We start from the raw sequence: 23,846 nt of genomic DNA on the forward strand, positions 1-23,846 counted from the left end.
ATAAAATGTAAGCTCCTTGTTTATATTTGAGTTTTCTGCATATTTGTAATTTGACCATCAATCCATATTGAGCACCCATTGATCAACCCTTTAGTATACATTTGTCTCCTTTCCTGTTTGTGTTCTCGTATAACTTCATTAAGCATGCTGTGAGCAGAAAGTGGCAAATGTCTCTTCTGCTCTTATTCTATCAGCAAAAATGAGTGAGTACGGCCAGTCCTATATGCAAAGAAAGCAAGGAAATGTAGTCAGTCACCTGGGTGCCCAGGAAGAAGAAGAAACAGATTTTGAGAAAGTACTTACCATGTGCCAAAATACTTATTTCTCAGCATAGTTATTGATAATCACAAACAATATAAAATCTATAGTAAATATAGTACTTGAACAATTCTTTGAGTTACTCTTTTTCTTTAATATGAATGTGTTCTGATTTCAGTGATAACTATGAAGATCCTACTGTGATATATAGTCACTTTCTTTGAAAATTCTAGATGAAGTGAAGAGTTGTTTTGATCAAAATTGGGGGAACTAGTGTGGACCTTGCTTGAATATTACAAATGAGAAACAAAGATGTTTTGTTTTTCTGTTTACCTATTTCCCCTTATTCCAAGATTTAGTAATGAATAATTCCCATATCATCCTATATTTTTGTTTTTCTTCAGCCTAACCCACAAAATTTTTTTCTTGCAATTGTTCAGTGATCCTGTAATTAAAACAGAACATTTGTGACATGAAGAGAGATCCGGTTTTACTTTTGGTATTAAGAATTCACAAGCAGAAACAACAGCAACAATAACAAACAATGCTGAGGACGTAGACACTTGATAGATTAGTTTTAGGGCTGCCATAACAACATCTCATAAATTGAGTGGCTTAAATAAAAGCAATGGGTTTTCTCATAGGTCTGGAGGAGAGAAATCCAACATTATGGCATCACTGCAATTGGTTTCTTTTGTGGCCTCTCTTCTTAACTTATAGATGGCCACTGTCTCCCTGTACTGTCGCATGTTCTGTTCTCTGAGCTTCTTTGTATGTAAATCCCTTCTTAGAAGGACCTCAGTCTTAATGACTATATTTTAAGCTGATTGTCTGCATAACATCCCTATCTCCAAATATGTCACATTCTACGGACTACAGGATATGCAAATTTCAACATATAAATCAGAGGAGTGAGTGAGAATACAATTCAGTCCATCACCCATACCTGCCGACTATTGGCAAGCACTGACAATGAGTAAAATTTGCTATATAGTGACTGGTGAGCTACATCAACTAGTCTATGCTACTAGTGTATATCAATCATTCTTAGCTCTGAACATAATCAAATAGACGCCCAGGCTTTTCATAGTGCTTCAGTTATATTTTTGAGAAAATTAAAAAATAAGGATATTTATGGGACATTGGCAAAACTTGAAATGTTTAGCAACTATAGTAGAATTTATTTTAATAGGAAAATTGGTACAATCCAATAGATGAAATGTACTATAAATAAATATACACAATTAACCTTAAAATCAATTACATTACCCTTGCATTTGTGGTCCTGGGCCTTTTTAAAACCAAAAGCCAAGAATTATTTCATCTTTTCGTATTTAGAACAGGATTTCCATTCCCTTGGGTCATTAATGTCTAGGCTTTATTTTACTAATTATATTTTAATTTTGGGCATAATGTGTATTTTTGTTAAATTATATTGTATCTAATATGTCTATATACTGTAATTTGAATATTTTAGAATATTATTTAGGTGAAAGGCTGGATCTTGGAGTAGGCTGCATATACCTTATTTTTAGATAGAGGTCTTTGATTTAAAACATAAAGTAGTAATTAGTATCTCAATGTTTTATAATATAACAAATTACAGTGGCATTCAACATCAAATAATCCTGGGAAATTTCCCATTCTCTGATTCTTCACTGTTTTTCATTGAGATGACTATAAAAAGCAAAATATCTTAGACCCAAGAACATATTCAGAGAAAGAAGGTAAAACTTCAGAATTTCAATTCATACTATTTTCTTAATGCTGTTTTCTAGCTTCATAAGCAGGAAACTTACTGAATATTTTATAAAGACTTCTGAAGACTTGGAACCATACACATGCACTCACTAACTATAGGTATACTGAAATAACATTTCCAGCACCTCAGTCCCTCCAAAATTAGGCACAAACCTAAGTCGAAGAAAACTCTTTTTGGCATAAACAGATTAAAAGTTATAAAGCATTATTTTTCGAGAAGAGGTGAATGAGTGGCTCTCACCTAAGCGAGCTGTGTGTAAAATGAGATTTTATTCAGAAAGAGTAAAATGCAGTCAAAAATGAGTTATAGCTACAAATAACAAAATGAAAAGAGACAAAGAATATCATTAAAGTAACTAAAACAGGAAAGTAGAAAAAATATTCTATGTTGTAAGAGAGTGTTTCCTATCATCCTTTCTGTGCAAAGGGAGGAAGGGAGGAAAAAGAGAAAGGAGAGAGACAGAGAGAGAGAGAGAGAGAGAGAGGAAAAGGAAAAATTCAGGAAAGATTATTAGGGATTAAATGAATATTTTGCAAATACTTTCCCATGTGTCCTTTGAAAGTAAGAAACAAATCCTTACTTTCAGTTTGGTATTCATGGGCAATAATTTTAGTGTGTATATGAAGCAATTACTATATATGGTTAAATAAGCCAATAATAATCATCACTGTTCTGCAGTTTGCTTTTTGTGTTAGGTTTCCATTTCTGTGAGGAAAAAAAAAAAAGCCTGAGAAAATCAATTTAATCGGGAAAGATTGATTTTGGCTCATTTTTTTTAGGGCTTTTTGTTTGTTTTGTTTATGTTTTTGTGCCCGGGATGGAACTCGACTTTGTGCTTGTGAGTCAGGTGGTGGCACCCCTGAGCTAAATCCCCAGCTTTTTAAGGGTTTCAGTCTATGGTTATTTGTCGCTGTAGTTTCTGGTCCTTTATGAGGCACAGCATCACGATGGAGGGGCATGTCTAGAAAGCTGGTCATCTCATAGTGACCAGGAAGCAGAGATGGGATCCATTGGTTGGAATCCTCTTCCTCCTCCTGCATTTGTTCCATCCAGGCCTCCAGGCTGTTGGGTGCTTCTCCATCACCTCCCCTGCCTTCCCTTTTCCTTCCCTTCCCTTCTCTCCTCCTCCCCCTCTTCCTCCTCTTTTTCTCCCCCCCCCCTCTCGTGTGTGTGTGTGTGTGTGTGTGTGTGCGCACACACGCACGTGCACCTGTGTGTGTGTTACTGTGGATTAATCCCAAGGTGTCCTTTATGCTAGGCTAGGCAAGTGTTCTCCATTGATATTCATCCCTGGCTTTTAAAAATTTTTTGTTTTGAGACAAGTTCTGGTTAAGTTGCCCAGACTGGCCTCAAAATTGTCAGTATTTTGTATTTGGAGCATTCTGGCAGGTGTGAAGTGGTATCTTTTTTTGTTTTAATTTTTTTATGAAATATGATGTGGAACACATTTTTGTATGGTGATTTGCCATCTGTGTATCACCTGTGCTGAGAATTCTGTTACGGATTTTGACCTGTTTTTTAAGTAGTTTTCCTATTTCCTTATTGATTTTTAAGGATTTTTATTATTTTGAATAATATTAGTGTTATTTAAAATTCTTTTTTGAGAAAAAAATCAATTAAAGATACATTCAGTGCTATATCTTTTTTTTTAGTTTAGAACCAACCCTTCAACATTATTTTTTTTTTGTCTCTTTATTTGAAAAGTCAGGGCAGTTATCTTGCAGTATCATACCGCACCTTTGCTTTGTTTTATCATCTCTTTATTAGTAGATTCAAGTGAAACACTCTTGTCCTCAAAACTGAATATTTTATGACAAATGTTGCTAGTGTGATCACTTGGTTTAAGGGTACCTGCCAAGTTGACCATTGCAGAAATAGCCCTCCTCCTTCCAAATTATTAGGGAATCTATGGAAAGATATTTAAGACAGTGAAAATACACCAGTATTTGGTAATCTTTAATTAAATCGTTATAGAATCCATTGGTACTCTTTGAGTAGTTTAATTATATTATTAGCAGTTTCAGAAATATGATTTTCTTCTATTGGTTTTCCATATTTATTTCATTTTATGATTCCGTGTAGAAGAGCTTTTTCTCACTTCCTATGCCTATACTTTTTGAGTATTTTTATAGACTCATAATTTTTTCCCTTATTCTATGTGTTATAATCTATTAATCATTATTTTTTATATTTATATTTTTCCAGAGTTCCCCACTGTGACTCAGTTTGATGTAAAATACATCTATAAACATAAAAAAGTTTTACTTTTACTTGATGTTTCTTGGAACTGGTATCAGATATCCTGTTTTATTTAAGTGGATGTTATGTGGACTCTTTGTTGTTGAAGTGCTGCTCTTTGTGGGACCTTCAGTAAGCCAATATAACCATGATGCTGGCAAAAATAAGTAAAGATATATTTACAGGACTACTCATGAAAGCCCTATTTGTAGTATCATAAAACTGGAATCCACTTAAATGTCCACCAAGAGGATAGTTATTGAATTAACTGTGATTTATCCCCTCTTGAGTTCATTATTTAGTTGTAAACAGAATTAAAGAAAATTTCTATGACTATGGAATTATAGGATGAATTATTAAGTGAAAGAATAATTTTGATGAAATGTATGTAATATGCTTTAAAAATCTTAAAAATATGCACACTTAAGCACATAAGCACACATACACACTTTTCAATTTCTGTTAAAAATAGGAAGAAAAAGACTAAAAGTGTAGAGGAAGTGAGAAGGGTAGGGGAAAGGGAAAAAGGGAAAAGAAAAAATATGTGAAAAGAAAAAACATGGAAACAATGTCTGTAAACAGGGAAGGGTGGAGAGAGTGAAGGGAGGGCTGGGGAACGGGAAGAAATAAGAACCAAAATATATGATGTAAAGGTACAAGATACCAATGATGAATGCAACTGTATTGTATACCTAAAATGTACCAATAAATTTAATAAAGATTAAAAAAGCTCACTAATGCATGCCAAAAACAAAACAAAACAAACAAACAAACAAAAAAAGGTGAACCAAAACTCAGAAATAAAAATAATAACAAAAGTTGCTTTAGGGGTATGGAATAAACAGACTACAATGGAAGGTGTTAGAGGTGAAACTTCTTTTATAATTTCATGTTTTTCAAGTGTGTCCTTAGAAACTAATAAATATTTTAAATAATTATAAAACAGAATTAAATATTTTAAAAAGCAGTCCCTATGAATTAGAAACAAAGAGAAACAAATTAACAAGATGAATCTCTAATTGCAAGCATAGTCACAATATTCTGAAGTCTTAAAATACAATAATTTAATAATAACCCCAAAATAAAGCAATGCTGTAACAACAAAAATGAGAAACTTCTTTAAAGTAATTAATTTGCATTATTTTGAAATTGTTATATACATAATGAGCATCAAAATGATAAGTATTTATTTAACTTTTAAGTTATTTAATTCTTAATATTCTCAACAAGATAAAGGATTACAATAGAAGACAGAAGAGGTTATGTAAAGTGTTTATGCTGAATTTGAATTCAAAGTAGAGTGATACCTTGGTTGTTGAACTCAATTCATTCCAAATCCATGTGTGAATATTGAAAAATTTGAGAACACAGCATATTTTTTCCCCATAAGAAATAATGGAAAACCAAATAATTGGTTCTGAGGGCCAAAAATTATGTTAATTTTTCCAATTTAACAAATTTTGAAATATTTTCTTTCTTTAACTCTATTACTGCGGTTCCATAGTTTTACTCTTAGCTTTACTACTGGAATAGCTAACTTTGTTTAGAGCCATGATTACAATATTTTTGGCAAATAAAAAACAAAAAAAATAAAGAAAGCCCAATGATAAATGTTTTAATGCACTAATACAAGCACTATATTTTTCTCTGGATGAGTGCAGTTTATAAACTGTAGCATCACAAGAGATTCTCAGCCCATAGAGGTTTTTTCAAGTAAGGTCTTAGGTTGAAACTTTAGCAAAGCTACAAACACTGAGCAGATTGTCTTTTTAACTTTTCTGTTTGAGTAGTGCCAAGTTCAAGCTTGCAGCTGTTTGCTAACGAAGGTAACACTGTATCACACTGAATTTATGGTATATTTTAACTTTAAAGTAATGAAGGAAGACTGTAATTGACAAGAATCAACAAATGGATCACATCAAATTAAAAAGCTTCCATACAGCAAAAAACCAGAATGAAATGACAACCTACAGAATGGGGGAAAAAATCTTGCCATCTATTCCTCAGACAGAAGACTAATATTCAGAATATATGAAGAATTCAACAAATTAGACCACTTAAAATAAAACTCTCAGTCAAGAAATGGGCAAGTGAAATGAACATACCTCACAAAGAAAGTACTACAAATGGCCAACAAATATATGAAGAAATATTCAACATCTCTGACCATTAGAAAAATACAGATTAACTTGGAAACAGCCCATTTGCCCATTAGTTGGAAACTGAATAAAGAAGATGTGACTTTTCTATAAAATGGAATATTAGCCATAAAGAATGAGAAATTAGATTCATTCATAGGAAAATGGATACATTTTGAGGATATACTCAAAAGTGAAATAAATAAGTCACACATGTGTAAATACCAAATAGTTTCTCTTGTATGAATAAACTATAGTGGTACATAAGATCCTAATGTGATCATTAACAATTTGAAATGGGAAGAATAGGACTAATGGTGTAGGGAAAGTGGGAAGGGTAGGGGAAAGGTAATAAGTTAAATGATAAAAATAGGAGGAAATGAAAAAATGGAAATAAAGTGTTTGTAAATAGGGAGGGAAGGAGGGGGTGAAGGAAGGGCAGAGGTGTGGGGAAAAATGAGAACCAAGACATGTCATGTAAAGGTACAAGATCCCAATAATGAATATAACTGTACTGTATACCTAAAATGTACCATGAATCTCAATGAGGAAAAAAATAAAATAAAATAGAATTTTAAATCATAAAAAAAGAAAAATGCAGATTATAGCACTGGTAAGATTCCATCTTACTAAATAAAGAATGGCAAACATCAAGAAATAAAAAAATAACAAATTCTGATGAAGCTGTGGTAAAAAGGGAACCCTTCTGCATTGTTGGTGGAAATGTAATCTAGTACAGCCATTATGGAAATCAATATAGAGATTTCTCAAAGAACTAAAATTAGAAATTTCATATGACCCAGCTACCACCCTTCTGGTATTTTCCCCAAAGACCTTAAGAAATCATACCGCAGTAATACATGCATACCAATGTTTGTAGAAGCACAATTCATAAGAGCTAAATCCTGGAAGCAACCTGTATACACATCAGCAGACAACTGAAAATAAAATGTGCTATCTGCATAGATTGGCATACTACTTGGCTATAAAGGACACATTTGTGACACTTATAGGAAATGGATACACCTGAAAAATATAATATTGTATGAAATAAACCAGAAACACAAGCTTAAAACTCATATGTTATGTCTCATTTGAGTAAGGCAATGTACAAACACAGATAATAATAAGGGAAGAATGGGAGACAAGGGTATGACATGTAAATGGGAAGTGTTCCAAGAGACCACGGGGAAAGGTGAGGGGGAGGGGAAGAGGAGTAAGTAGAATAAGGACAAGCCATGTACAGGAATGTGATAATTCAATGAATGTAAGCATTGTATGCCACAAACGTGAGCTAAGATTTATAATATCGAAATGAATGAACACAAGGAATGTGAAATTAGAGGAGGAGGGAGGGAAGGGAAAGTGATTAAAGAAAGAAGCAAATTTATTTTGCGCATGTATCCATGCCTCAAAGTAATTGGCAATTGCATGCACTGCAAACATGTACTAATAAAAAATTTGATAAAAATATGAAGCAAACCAACAAATTCTACCTCTGGTCCCCGAAAAGTATTGATGAGTCCAGTAATAATAAAGACAATGTCACATATAGGATGAGATTCCAAAATGTTCCTGAGACTGAAACCTCTTACACAATATAACAAGGAAGATATTAAAGGCTACTGTACCTCTGACAACCCTCAGAAGTCCATCCTAATTAGCTAAAGATGAGTACCAATAAAAATAATAGCAGTATTGGATTGAAAGCATTAATATATTCATATATGATTTCTTAATGATATTTTTAAAACACACTTTTTCAGTGTTATAATTAACTCAATTTAAAATTTAAAAGCAAAAATAAGATTAGTATATTCTAGATTTCTAAAAAAATTATGACTGGGAAATAAAACAGTAGATAAGGGAAAATTTATAGAAATATTACATCTAATAGATTCAGAAAAACAATAAAAGTATAAAATCATTATTTTACATTCTTGGTGAACTTGAGTGTCTTGCTGGAGGATCTAAGGCTTTGAACACTGCAAAATAAATAAGATATCCAGATGAAACTAGACTCAGCTACAGCCAGTTAGGTCTTCTTACTTGAGTACAAAGCAGCACCCACAAAGTCACCAAAACATAACCAGCCTAAATCTAACCACTCCTCTAGAACCAAGTACAAATTACTAGGAAATAAGGCAACTGGAGAAATTTGTCAAATAATACCAACCAGATGCAGTCAGTAAAATTTAGATAATGGAACATTCTCAGAAATACACTAAAAACGTTTATGTATATTCTTTTTCTTTTCTTCATCCTCTACCCTTCTCATCCCTCCCTAATCCTTCAAACTCGTGGTCCCTTTTCCATTTATAAAAGCTCTATTTTTCTTTCTTTTTCTCTTTTAACCTACTCATCATAGCTGTCCAGTCTTGTTGGCTATGCCTGTTGGGCTTCTCCCTCAAAATGTCCTTCATGAACAGATTCCTGTATGGATTCTTCCTACCCTCTACCAGAGTGGAGGGTGATCCAAGGAAATGTAGGGGCAAGTTAACATATACAGTAATCTCTGCCTTATCTGTGGTTTCCCTTTCCATTGTTTGGTAACTGTCATCATCTGGAATCTGAAAATATTATATGAAAAGTTTCAAAGAGAATTCATAAATTTTAAATTGTTCACTATTCTGAATAGTGTGATAAATCCTGTGCTGTTCTGCTTCTTTTTGCCTAGACAGTGAATCAGCCCTTTGACTACCATATCCAAGCTGAATATGCTGCACATCTACAGTATTAGTTACTTAGGAGCTGTCTGGGTTAAATATGTGGTTAGTTTCTATCTACAGTTTCAGGCATCTATCAGTGGGCTTTGAGCGTATCTCCTGTGGATGGGGGTGGGGTGTTGCATCTGTTAATCCATGGCCTAATGTGTCATGTAGGAGTTTTAGTAGCTTCTATCTGAGAGAGACACAGAAGGCTGATTTCGCACTTAGGAGCCCTTTCTTCAGATCCCCCATGAAAAAGAATTTTGTAAATTTCTTCAGTTGATTTATCACAAGGAAAGACTAAATGTTCTGATTTGAAACAAAAATGTCCCCCAAAAGGCTCATATGGTGAGTTTTTAAGAAGGTGATTGGATCATGGGGGCTGTGCAGTCATCAGTGGATCAAAGTGTTGACAAGTTCATAGTTGAATATGCTATTAGGAGGTGGTGCTTGGTCAGAAGAGGTACACACTGGGAATGTGATGTGAAAGGGCATATTCTTGTCCCCAGCCCCTTGCCTTTTCTCTGGCTCTTTTTTATGTCCAGGATTGGAAATTAAATCTAGGACTTTCACAATTGAGTTATATCGCTGGACTTCACCCCCTGTTTTTATTATTTTAAGACAGGATTTTGCTAAGTTGTCCAGGCTGAGCTTGGAACTTGCAACCCTCCTGCTTCAGCCTCCCAGAGTGCTGAGATTATAAGTGTGATCCACCCTGTCCAACTTGGCTGCTTATTTTTATCTCTGCTTCATAGCTGCTTTAAGGTTAGCAGTTTTCCTTTACCGTACCTTCTGCCATACCATTTCATCCTTGGAACCATCCAACCATGCACTGAAACTTCTGAAAACATAAGCTAAAATAAGCTTCTCCTCGTGTATGTCAGGTATTTTGTCTCAGCAACATAAGTCAAAGACATCAAATGAGCCTCTGCTGAGCTTCTCTGCTGAGCATATATAGCATGGATATGATGGACAAAGACATGATTCATAGTGAAGGCAGGAGAAAGCAGGATGGCACAAGATTAAATTTTCATCATGCTACTCAGAATGCCCTGAGAACCTCTATATTATAGCAATGGAAAAGCACAGTCAACAAGTGGAAAGGAAATTCATCAAGGATTACTTCTGTTAAACAAACTTAGATGTTTTCTTTAGTAGTAGTAATACAGTAATCCAGTAAATTTGGTGTCACATTTCAAAGCTGAGAGTCCCTAGTCATCACCAACGAGTTAACAGCATTCATGCTTGCTATGAAGTTTCAGAGTCTAAGAATTTGTCCTGAATCCTGCAGGTGTCCAGTGTCTTTCCACTGGCCAGTGTCTGGAGGGCAGGGACCTTGAGTAAGGTGTGAATGAGGAGAGTGGTTTCATATTTCATTTATCCAGAAGAAACGAATTCTTGCACATGGCATAACATTTCCAGCTAGTGAAAGAGGAGCTGACATAAGTAACAATGTGGTATATTTATAGCTGAAATTTAAACCTAAGGCTAGAAGCTTAAGAAATTTATATCAAAGGAGTGAAACTGTCTATCTCTGTGACAGTTCTTTAAAAAAATAAATATGTATGCCTGTATGAGCTTGTTTCTTCCTTGTTGTTGTAAAACCTGATTACATATTTCCTTTTTTTTGTTTTTTATTTTATTTTTTTTATTACCAGGGATTGAATTCAGGACCTTGTGCTTGTGAGGCAGGTGGCAGAACCACTGAGCTAAATCCCTGGCCCTATATTCCTTTGCTCTTAGTCATCCTGGCATCACGTAGGGTGATGAACATATGGCATGTGTGCCATAGCCAGCTATTTGTTACCATCAAAACCTCTAAAAGGTTTGCCATCACTGATACAGAGACTCGCACTCCAGTATTCCACCAGAGTCCAAAGAAAATCCACAGTTCTGTTTAATGTTCTTAGGTGATGGAACTTGGCTATATTATCTTGGGTTTAGGGAAAACCTTTTTACATTTAAGAATAATTTAATCCTGGTCCAAATGTGTCCCCCTGTATTTATGCATATGAAAATTTATATGCAGTCTAACAGTGTTCAGAGGTAGGGCCTAGGGGGGGTATGTTTACATGATTAGTTCATGAAAGTTCTACCTTCAAAAATAGAGTAATTTCCATGACTTTATCATTCACTCTTCCTTCCAACTTTGGGATGAAGGTCCTTCAGAGCTGTGGGCCCCTTGACATTCAACAGAGAGACAGATGAGATAGGTCATCCAAAGCCCATGGCATTCTTTTAAAAAGTTGACGTACAGGTAGATTAAGAAAAGTCAGACAGAAACATGGAGATTAAAGGATGACAGTCTGGTAGGAGGACTAACAATAAATAGGGAAATGCAATCAGCTTTCTATCATTGTGATGAGATCTGAGAAATCAATTTAAAAGCATTATAATTTTTACTCATGTTTGTAGACGTCTTAGACTACAGTCACTTGATGCAGTTGTTTTGGGCCTGTGGCAGTACAGTATATCATGGCATTGAGAGAATGTGGTGGAAGAAGACTGCATACCTCATGGCAGCCAGGAAGCAAAGAAAAGGGCGAGGGTCCCACATGCCCTTCAAGAACATGCCCCCATAACCTAACTTCCTCTCATTAGGCTCCTCCTTCTGAGAGTTCCATCACTTCTTAAAAATTCCCAGGTTGATGGCTAGCCTTGAACTCATAGAAATTTGGGAGAATACTCCAAGTCCAAACTTTACTAGGATGCAAAGGTGTTTTTAACTTTAGCATTTCATTATTGTTGTTGTTTTAAAAATGGCCCCACTGATGCATAATATTTTTTCCTCATATCGTTAGAGAAATATTTTTAACAATAATGACTATTCTTCTGGAGTTCATTGAAATGAAGCATATAAGAGAGATATGATTATCAAATGAGGACTTTGGATGAAAGTTTGCAGGCTTCCTATTTTTCCTGCTCAGGGCTGAGTCATTTGGAAGTAAAATATCTTTATGTAGAAGACAACATATAAAATAGATTATCATTATTCAAGTTTCATCTTTTATTTTCATATAGCCACATGAGAAAGTTATGCTTATTAACCATGACCCCAGTAATTTTATAAAGCATGTGCTATGACTTGCAAATAATTAACTTTGTTAAAAAAATATATATGATACACATATATATGTATATGTATATTTGTATATATGTATATACACATATATATTTGTTTATAGTTAATATAAATAGTGAAATATATACTTAAGTGAAACTTGGAGATACTTCTTGCAAAATAGCATAAAAATATATTTTTGACATGGTTTTATTGGGTGTAGATTTGATTATCCTGTATCTTTTGTATTTAGGAAAGGGAAAACATGGATAAATGAAATCCTAAACTTCAGTTGCTCTAGCAGTGATAACCTCTTCTTGTGACATATAAATCATTTACTGCTGTGACTAACATGCAGCAAAATCGATGTGTCATCTCTTCCTCCACCCTGTTGTGCTCCCTCTGGTGAAGGTCCTAATGAGCATTGAGAAGGTCCCAGGCCTGCAGTGGGAGGGACATGAGGTGACAAGGCTCAGACCCATGGGCTGACTAATTAGTGTGGGGCTACTGGACCTTTCACTGTAATTGTATTACCCTGCCTTTGGCAACCAGAGAGGGGAACTTTCAATATTTCTGTGTAGCATATCTTTGATTATAATGAAAACTAGTCATGAGAAATAGAAAATAATTCAAAGCATAAATCACAAAGAATCCATTTTTGTGTCTTTTTTAATGAAGTATAAGGTTGAAGGGATAGTTTCTATTCTCATCCAATTAGTATAAATTGGCATTTAGTGTTCATTGAAAACTACGGAGGGTAACTGGAGTTCAAAACCAAAAGACAGTGAGAGCAATACCTTTGTGGTCATTCTGATTTTCTCTGAACATCTCCAGGCTTGGGTTGCCTTTGCACATGTTACCACATTATTAGCAGCAACTAGACAAAACAGTTCTTAACCACTGCAAAAGACATATCTTTAAATGACTATCTGAATAACTACTATTTTGTCTTTGACATAAACATACATTATTTAAAGGTCTGATGAGTTTACAAAGGCATCTTGAAGTTATTCTAAGAAGAAACAATAAAGGATAAGCATGCTAAATTTTTTCAGCAGAAAAAAATAAAAAAAGCAAACTTACCAGTAAGTTGTTGTAGTGTTCCTTTCAAAATGCCTAAGAAAGAACTTCTTAATGCCAAAATGATTTTTAAAACTGAAATTTGGTAGGATCATTGAAAAGTTACGAAATCTTTTTATCTGATGGTGCTTGGCTGATCCTATTGCTTTCTTTGGAAACAAAATGTGTGCCATTAAAATCTCAAGTAAAAACCAGAGATTGTCATGTTTAAAATGTGAAATGTACAACAATATGAAGTGCAATATTTTTTCCATTGAGATGCCATGAAACATTTTGTATAATGATATAGAGTTTAAGAGATTTAGAGGGCAGTGCAAATAAGTAAGATTGAAGATATAAGCCAGGTGTGGTGCTGCACACCTGTAATCCCAGCACTCGGGAGGCTGAGGAAAGAGGATCGCTGTGAGTTCAAGACCAGCCCCTGGACTACATAGTGAGTTCCAGGTCAGTCTCATATAGTGAGACCCTGTCTCAGAAAAAAAAAAAAAAGATTGAAGATATAGCATGACAGAAATCACAGACTGCAGAATTCGTATGGAAAGAGCAACAATGAGTGTCATCTAATGTGTAGGCTGATAAAAGCAAACCTGGGAACTTCTGCCCAATGTAGCCACTCACATCAGGGACTTTGAAGGCTGGAAGGCCTAACGTGGCTGTTTGTAGAGATAGGGCTAAGAGCCAGCAAATGGAAGCTGTAGGCCAGGGCCTTTCAATCTATTAATTTCCCTCCCTGTCCTGTGCCTTACTTGACTAGGGCAAGCAAGTAAGGCTATCTGAAGTGTATTCTTACTTCCAAGTAGCTGAATGGCTGTGTTAAAAATAAAAATAAACAAACAAAAACTGTGATGGGCCATGGTGGCAGTACTGAGGATTGAACCCAGGCTTTCTCACTGAGATACATCTGCAGCTTTTTTATATATTTGCTTATTTTTATGTCTAGACATGGTGTTGCTAAATCGCCCAGGTGTAGATAGAACTCCTGATCCTCTTATGTCAGCATTCTAGAATACTTGTATTATAGGTGTGAGCCTTTAGGGCTTCTCTATACTTCATGGGATCATTGAGTCACTCAGGAGTCACATGGTAGTGTGTATCACAAACAGGTCATTACAGTCAGTCCTAGAGACAATATTAGAAAGATGCACTGTCTTTTAAGGATGGTAATATTTGTGACAAGAAACACACACACACACACACACACACACACACACACACACACACACACAAATGCAGTGCACTGTTTCCAGCCCTAAGATCTCATCGGAAGCTCTCTTCACAAACAGCAGAACCTGGAATCGTTAGGCATCTGCCAGCTTGTTTTCCCATCTCTTTCTGTTCTTTTCACTTCTGTACTTTCACTGAGTCATGTAATTGCTACTGATTGTTAACTTTCACCCTTTTAAATCAAATGTAGCCCTTTTCCTACACATTCCTTTTTACCTGGCGGTGGTTCCACTGAAGTTCCTAACCTGTTCTTCAGACTCTAGACTGACAAACTTTCTGCCCTATCTGTGTCTCACTCTTTCTTGGCCCATCAGAATGGCTAAGGAAGGCCTGGGTGACCTGGTCTCCACCTTGGATTCACCCTCAGAATCAGGGTGATGTTGAGCTCGTTTTTAACTTCTCTGTGGTCCCTCTTCCTCTTCTGTACAGTAGAATTGAAATGAACAACAGACACCACAATAAGTAATGTGTAAAATAGCTTTCTCTATGTCAGGTCCTATTCTTATTATGAGACTTTTCCCACTCACTCACGTATAGATGTTGTCTTGGTCCCTTTGTATTGCTATACCAAATATTTTAGACTGAGTGATTTATTTAAAAAACAGAAACTTAATTCTTACAGTTCTGAAGGCTAGTAAGTCCAAGGTCAAGACCTTGGGTGCCTGATGGGGACCTTCTTGCTGTGACCTCACATAGCAGAAGAGAAAAAGGGCAAAGGGGCAGAAAGATGAATGTATAAAACAGCTTTCTGAGTCTCTGTATAGAATTAATCTCAGCCATGAAGGCTGCATGATGGCTTAGACATCTCTCAAATGTTTCTCCTCTTGCCACATCACAAAGGCCATTAAATTTCAACTGTTGAATTCTGAGAGGCACATTTATACCATAGCAGATAGTAACAGTGATTTCTTTATATGGCAATAGAAATATTCAACAACTTATTACATCTAAAATGAGTCAGGAAGATGATTAGATCTCAAAAATATTTATATATCTTACTTTATTTTTAATATTGTTATATAAACATTTTGTTAGTAATGCAACATTATTAACTATTTTAGAATCTCATTATTAATTGGATTAAAGATGATGTGTTTAACTGTACATTACTTATTTGGAAAACATGTTGAAAACTTTTCAATCTCCAGTAATTTGTGTGTGTGTGTGTGTGCGTGTGTGTGTATGTAGCATTATTTACTTTTACAAAGTTTAAAGCTTCAAGAATATTTCTGAAGAACTTTGTCAAAATTTTCAAATGTTTATTTTCAAGGTTCTAATTAGATAACCACACTCTCTCTGAAATATTTGGATGCTAACTACATGCCATCAAAGATACAGTTTTAAAAAGAAAATTACATTAATTTTTGTGTATGGCCAGGTCGGTGAGAGTTGGTCATTATTTGGAAAAAAAATTAAACTTCCATAGAGGTTTACTTATTGCTGATATATCTCTTATCAAAGGTCTTTTTAAAGAGAAGGTTCCAAGCCAGGCATGGTGGTGCATGCTTATAATCCCAGCACTTGGGAGGCTGAGGCAGGAGGATCGCTGTGAATTCGAGACCAGCCTGGGCTACATGGTGAGTTCCAGGTCAGTCTCAACTACATAGTGAGACCCTGTCTCAAAAAACAAACAGAGAGAGAGAGAGAGAGAGAGAGAGAGAGAGAGAGAGAGAGAGAGGATTCCAAATACACTGATCCCTTGGTTCCTGAGGGATCAACATCTTTGCTGCATATCCTCAGACTAATCCCAGCTAGATAAATATGTACTTGTTTTGTTTACACTAAACTATTTATGTCACTGACTTACTTTTTGGGTTAATAGGCTGTTATAAAAAGAAAAACTTGTGTTTTATGCCTTCTCTTTGACAGGCAGTATTATAGCCATTGGGGAAACAAAGATAAATAAGATTTGTTTTTGCTGTTGTTGGGAGTTTGCATTTTTTTTTTTTTTTTTACCCTGAGTAAGCTTAAGATCAGTTTGAAGTACTCTTTAGCATTCCCACTGAAAATCTCCACCTTGGAAATGTGCAGAATTTTTTTGTGTATTGTGACTAAATAATATTTGGGGTTTTCAGTGGCTACACAATTGAGCTTCTATCTAATTATTTGTTCCTGGGATGTTACTAATGTGGTTTGAGCTGCACTAGTGTGATAGAAGAGCACACCACCTGCAAAAGGACCTCTTCTGAGATTGACCACAATCTCTATAAGAGAGTAAAAGAATTAAGCAATTAAAGAGCTCAGAGCCATGTGTGCAGGTGGGGAAATATATTCACAACTACTGAAATCCGTTTTGAGTCTTTCCATTTTCCTTTGCAGCACTACCTGAGGATTAGGAAAGTCTAGATTTGAGAGAAGAGTTTAGTACATCTTTTGGATTTGTTCTATAACTATCAAAGTGGTGTTGCATGGAATCTTAACGTGGGACAATTTTTGTATCAACTTTTAGACAGAAAGCTGAAATGTTACTAGAGAATGTATACACAAAGATTCACTTACTCATACCTTATAAACTACCCATATTCTAACTACTACAATAAGAAAAGCATAGGGCTGGGGATTTAGCTCAGCGGTTCAGTGGCCTGCCTTGCAAGCGCAAGGACCCAAGTTCAATCCCCGGTACCAAAAAACAAACAAACAAACAAAAAACTTTAAAAAAAAGAAAAGCATAGCAGGCAAAGACTTATTTGGATGAGAGAGATGGGTGTTAATTTTGTCTCCGAGGATCACATGAAGTATGTCAGTCATGAATTTGGAGAGTGGAATTTTATCTGACTGAATTCTTGAGTAACCTTGAAAAGAACAGAATGTGGACAAAAGCCTCAGGCTGTGCTAGGGTACTAATTCTCACCATATTCCTCATTGTCACTCTCACATCCTCATGTGCCTGCCCTTCTGTGTAGCCAGATATTAGTTCTGCTATATAGGACAGGATTCAGGATCTAGGTTGTCTGTGATTCACATGATGCTTCCTGAGCGCCTATGTAAGCATCAGTGGTGATGCATGTCTACTGGTATGGTTAGAATGGACAGAAAGTGCTGTCCACTGTCTTGTGAGTGCTAAGGAACATCCACAACGTGTCAGTGCCACACATTACCAGTCTGTCTTCCCAATGTGTGCTCAGGTCTGCTGAGTCCTGCTCACCCTGGTATCATTCCACAGACTGTACTTCCCAGCTGTGGCTAAAGCCACACAGTACCCTCTCAGAAGCTAGGCTCAGGGTTGTCACATGTATGCAGTTGTGGGACTCAGGCTGAGGGGGTAGAACCTCCCAAAGATATTCTTTTGTGGGGCAAAATCATTTATAGCTTTGTTTCAGTTATATCTACCACTGTCACATCAGCAAGCTAATCACACGGATAAGCCCAAAATCAAGGACATGAGGGAGAGACCATAGCATATGCTCTCTGAGATATAGGAATGGATGATGTTAAAAAATAATGCACCAAATATACAATGATGGAGAGATAAAGATTATAGGTTCATGCCTCTAATCCCAATTCTAGGGCAGAAGGATAGTGAGTTCAAGTCCAGCCTGGGCAACTTAGCAATTTCTTGTCTTGAAACAAAAAAATAAAAAGAGCTTGGGATATAGTTCAGTGCAAAATCCCTTAGATCAACCCCAGTATTAAAACAACAAAATAACCATAATATTAGTTTTTAAATTTTAAAATTCAGAAATTTAAAAAGGGCTGGGGATGTAGCTTGGTGAAAAAGTTGAAGTTCAACTTTCAGAAAAGAAAAAGAAAAAAAAAAAGAATATGAAAAGCTTCATACAAACCCTAAGACAAAAATCTAGAAATGATGCCGGGCATGATGGCTTATGCCTATAATCCCAGCACTCGTGAGGCTGAGGCAGAAGGATTGCTATGAGTTCAAGAACAGCCTGGGCTACATAGTGAGTTCAAGTCAGTCTCAGCTACATAGTGAGACCCTGTCTCAAAAAAAAAAAAAATCTAGAAACGAGGAAAGTATAAATACTTGAAAAGGATGCTAAGGTATAAGATTCTGTTTTAAGTGGCAATAACAAGGCACATCAGAAACCTTAGGTATCACACACCAAAGATTCTTGTATATAACAGATCAGAATAGGCAGACACTAGAGATAAAGGGCATTATTGCTAAATCACTAATAATAAGGACTAAAATGGGGGAAGCATAACAATAGAGTCATAAGGGAGAGGAAGAGGTGAAGAGTATTTCTGATACCCAATTAGTCAGTCTTGACAACTCACTGGATGTAACAGCAGGCAAAGGAACCCAAAATGTGTTTCTATTGAATTCCCTTAGACAAAGGAGGATTTTAATCAGATATTTAGGTGAGAGGGAACAAGGTGAAGCCTGGGTACTCTGACAGAAATAAGGAAGTCGGGTGTGGAAGGACTTTGGGATGGAGGATGATGAACAGTGACCCCGGCTGAGCAGCTGAGCAGTGTTGAGGAGAGCCTAGGCACTGTGAAGAAGGGCCAGACAGCAGACCTGTCCATGTGACAGAGCGCAGGACGTGAGGATAGAGAAGACGTAGGAAGCAGCGGTAAGAATGGAGGGCACCCTGGTGAACTCCAAGTGTAATGTGTGCTACGGTGCAGCGAGTGATAGCAGTCACCTCTTGAGACGACTTTGATAGTGACAGCAAAATGAGAGCTTGAGCAAGGCACGGGGAGGGAAGAATGTATTGCTATTATTGTGTTGTTGGTCATGCGGGGTTCTTTGAACAGTCCCATGTTAAGAGAGAAGGACACGAAGTGGTCTGAAGATGTGGAGATGCAAGGGTTATTGAGAGTCAGGGTCCAGCATTGTAAGGAGAGGGTGGCTGTGTCTATCTAGCTGTTATTCGGAACTAGGACTTGATCTAGGGTCACCTACTTTTTGCCTTAGGATATATCTGACTTACAACTAGTAGTCTTCTGAAATGTAGAGGCTCTTGTTCACGTAAATCAAGATATGGCATGAACATTTTCGTAAATCACTATTGGTTTTAATCATGAAATTGGTGGAAAAAACGAAGGAGTCGTGGGCTAATAGGACTGTGCTCTTCACTTGTCTCTCTGTATGGCTGTGGGTAGGCTAGTGATTAGAGAGGGTTTACAGAGCCTACTGCCAACATAGTTATTTTAAATTATGTAGAGAAAGGCAGCATAATTGATAGTAACTAACTTTCTGTGCTTTTATAAAACAAAAATGACTGCCAGTATTTAAATTAGATAATTATAAGGAAATATCACTTCCAAAGTAAATCAGTTTTAAACAATATTATTTGCTGATTAAAGTATGTTATATGCATATGTGAATCTACCAAAATGAAACCAACTGTTCTATATAATTGACATGTACTAAAAAGTTAAAAATAATATTATTTGCACTGTACTCATGGGATGCAGCATGGTACACATTTTTATGTCAGATTTGCTACCCATTTAAGTATTATTGTAGTTTTCTTTTATCCTCAAATTTCAAGTTCTCAATTTGATATTTCTTGTCTAAAATGTACAGCATATAAGTGCTTTAAGGCCCTATTGGCAAGGTAAGTGTGCGCAAGTACATCAATGTCACATATCACTATCTTTTCAATTCTATTACTACATGTGGAAATCATACATATACAGACTATAAAATGTGTTACATACTGTAGGCCAAGTAAAACCACAGTATCCCAAACCCTGTTTGTTATCTTGACATTGTCTTATGTTCATGTGTTGCCCCTAAACAGAACTGTGATCTGGAACAGCAGAGCATCGTTCACATTGTGCAGAAGCCAGGAAGGAAAGATCAGGAAAAAAATCCACCTGGAGGGGACAAGACCAGAAATACTTTGGGAGCCTCTTCCAGGGAAACCAAGAGCTTGACCCGGATGGACCTCAGCAGCTCTGTCCTGCCAGCAGACTCTGTGGGTCTAGCTGTCATTCTGGACACTGACAGCAGGAATAATTCAGCAGCGGTCAGAAACCCAGGTAATTGTAATGAATCTGTCTACTGCTAAAACACTTTGTTTAGTAAAGTCTCCATGGAGAGTGACCTTGCGTTACACATATCTGGTTATATAAGTTTTGGATTAGAGTCCTTCAGTCACTGCAAGGAGAGTCCACTAGAAGGAGAGTAATGAGATAAAATTTTAGGGAAATGCATACATAATAGTATGAAATAAGTTTCAAATTTCAAATGAACATAAGAGGTGGAGAAAGCGTCACTACCATAATAAGAGCATGTTAATTTTTTCTGTTTTGAGTAGCTGGAGTGGTGCGGGCCTATGATAAGTTGTGTTGTTTTGAATATATTATTAAGGTACATGCATGCCCCTCTCACATTCTGCTTTCCTTATTTTTTAAAAGTGCATTTTTCTCAATTCAAATGATACAGAGAAATGTAAAAAGAAGATGTTAGAGGTAATTTTAGCCACTTTAAGTGTTCTTGACCCACATATAATGTAAACAAAATCTCTAGTCTGAAGACAGTTTTCTTTATCTCTATGCTGCAATATGTTCTAAGTGCTTTTCTTTGGTTAAGACACTGTCTGTGCATTTATGCTGTTATAACAAAATACTCAAGACCAATGCTGTGTAAACAACAGAAATGTTTTCCTTAAAGTTCTGCAAGCTGAGCAGTCCAAGATCAAGGTGCTAGCAGGGTGGGAGTCTGGTGAGGGTCTGGATTCTAGTAAGATGGTGCTTTATTGGCATTTCCTTATTATGGTGGCTATGAAGGCTGTGTACTCATAAAATGAAATAGACAGAAGGTAAAGGAGTGATCATTGTATCTACAATTTCTCAGAATAAAAGCTAAAAATAATCTTTATGGCAAACACATATTTGGGGGTAGAATATTCTTGTTTTCCACACACTGAAAGTGGAATATTCTCTTGATTAATATATGATTGTGAGTCAGGAGTTCATTTTTTATTTTTATTAATTTTATTGGTACATTTTAGGTATACATTCATCACTGGAAATTTGTACCTTTATGTAATCTATCTTGGTTCTTATATTTTTCCTCATTCCCCTGCCCTCCCTTCAACCCCTCCACTCCTTCCTATTTACAAAGACTTCGTTTCCACTTTTCCATTTTCTTATATTCCATTCCCTTCTATCTTTCCCCTACACCTTCCACTTCCCTTTCTCCTTTGCACCTTTTCTTCCTATTTCACATCATCTATTGTATGTTTTAGCCCTTATTTACACTTTCAGTTTCTCATATCAGAGAAACCATTTGACATTTATACTTGTGTCTTACTTATTTCACTAAGAGTATTGCCTCAATGTGCATCCATTTAACTATAAATGTCTCTACTTTCCCATTCTTTATGGCTGAGTAGCACTCCATTTTATAAAAAAAAAAAATCTTCTTTATCCATTCTCCATTTGATGGGATATTGGGCTATTTCCAAGATTACAAACTATTACAAACTGTGCTGTTATGAATATGGGTGCACATATATCATTGTAGTTTGATTCTTTTAGTTCTTTTGGGAGGATACCCAGCAGAGGAATAGCTTGGTCAAATGGAACTTCCAATCCTAGTTCTTTGAGGTATTTCCTCACTGATTTCCACATTGGTTGCACTAGTCTACACTCCCACCAGCAGTGGAGCAGGGTTGCTTTTTCCCCACTGTCCCACCAGCATTTGTTATTGACTGATTTCTTGACAGTAGCCATTCTCTCTGGGGTGAGGTAGAATTTTGGCATTGTTCTCATTTGTATCTCTCCAATGACCAGTGACAGTGAACATTTTTTTCATATATTTATTTGCTATTTCTACTTCTTTGTCTGATAAATGTCGGCTCATTTCAGAAGCCAATTTTTGGATTGGATCTTTAAGTTTGGGAGGTCTGTTTTCTTAAGTTCTTTATATATTCTAGATAGTACACTTTGAAGAACAACTGCTGAAAAATTTTTACCACATTGTGCATTGTCCCTTCACACTATTGGTGTTTTGTTTTGTTTTCTCACAGTGCAGAAGCTTTTTAATAAGAGAGATCCCATTTGTTGATTGTGCCAGTTCATGAGCAACTGAGGCTTTATTCATAAAATATTTTTCTATGCTAATGTCTTCAAGAATTCTACCTAACCTTTCTTCCACGTGGTTTAGTGTTTCTGTTTTTGTTTTTTGTTGTTTTTTTTTGTACTGGAAATTGAACTCAGTGTTTCTGTTTTAATATTTAGGTCTTTGATCCATTTTGATTTTAGTGCATGGTGACAGATAGTTTCATGCATAGTCAGAGATACACATCTAATTTTAATCTTTGGCAAACTGAAACCCAGTTTTTCCAGCAGCATTTGTTAAAAAGGTTATCTCTCCTCCAATGAGGGTATTTGGCTTCTTTGTCAAAGATGAGGTGGATGAGTGTGTCTGAAGTTGTTTCTGCATCTTCTAATCTATTCCTCTTGTCCTCAGGTCTGTTTCTTTGCCAGTACCATGCTGTTTTTACTACAGTAGCTTTGTAGTATAGTTTCGAGTTGGGGGGTTGTGATAACCCCTAACTTTTCTTTATTGCCTAGAATTGCTTTTACTATTCTGCTCTCTTCTTGTTCTAAATGAATTTTTGGACTGTTTTCTCAAGGTCTGTGAAGTGTGCTCCTGGGATTTCAACTGGGATTGAATTGAATCTATATAGCGATTTTAGAAGTATGGCCATTTTCACTATATTGGTTCTTCCTACCCAGGGAGCAAGGGAATATCTACTCATTTTATCAAGATTCTCAATATATCATTATTGATCTCTTTTTTCAGAGTGCTATAGTTTTCAAAGTAGAGGTCTTTGATTTCTTTCATTAGGATGATTCCTAGGTATTTCAATTGTTTGGATGCTGTTGTGAAAGGAATTGTTTGCCCCATTTCTCTCTCAGTGAGTCTGTTGTTCCAGTACAAGAAAGCTATTTTTCTGTGTTGACATTATATCCACCTGCTTTTCTGAATTTGGTTACTAAGTCTAGAAGACTTTTGGTGGAGTTCTTGGGGTCTGCTACATAGAATATCATGTCATGTGCAAATAATGACAACTTGACAATTTGACTTCTTCGTTTACTATCTTTATTCCTTTTATTTTTTTCTCTTGTCTAATTGCGGTGGCTAATGTTTCCAAAAATATATTGAATAAGAGTGGTGATAGTGTACGTCCTTGTCTTGTTCCTGCTTATAGCATGAAAGATTTCAGTTTTTGACCATTTAGTGTGATATTGGTTGTTTTTTCATAGATGGCTTTTATCAGATTGAGGTAGAGACCATCTATTCCAATTTTTGTAAGGTTTTCATCATGAATAACATCATAGAACATACTCAGATAGCATGACACTGATGTCCTCAGTGAAAAACAGTCCTTCTGAAGTAGCTTTCCTGCTCCAGTCCTATTACTCAGAGAGTATCATACCTTGAGTGTATGGTA

At 36.0% G+C, this 23,846-nt stretch overlaps 1 protein-coding gene across 3 annotated transcripts in view; it reads left to right on the forward strand.

Annotated features, from left to right (window-relative positions):
• Nucleotides 1-23,846, forward strand: part of Prkn (parkin RBR E3 ubiquitin protein ligase) — a 1,339,037-nt gene that overhangs the window by 395,818 nt on the left and 919,373 nt on the right. For 2 of the 3 annotated variants that reach the window (XM_033763332.1, XM_033763333.1), the window contains exon 3: nt 20,181-20,421. In XM_033763332.1, coding sequence (XP_033619223.1) covers nt 20,181-20,421 — 241 coding nt within the window. Of the gene's footprint in view, nt 1-20,180; nt 20,422-23,846 lie in introns of those variants that run through there. The other variant, XM_033763334.1, reaches the window with a different exon arrangement.

This window comes from Fukomys damarensis, unplaced genomic scaffold, assembly GCF_012274545.1.
Source record: "Fukomys damarensis isolate Sample0158 unplaced genomic scaffold, DMR_v1.0_HiC HiC_scaffold_14, whole genome shotgun sequence".
In the NCBI taxonomy this organism is placed as follows: domain Eukaryota; kingdom Metazoa; phylum Chordata; class Mammalia; order Rodentia; family Bathyergidae; genus Fukomys; species Fukomys damarensis.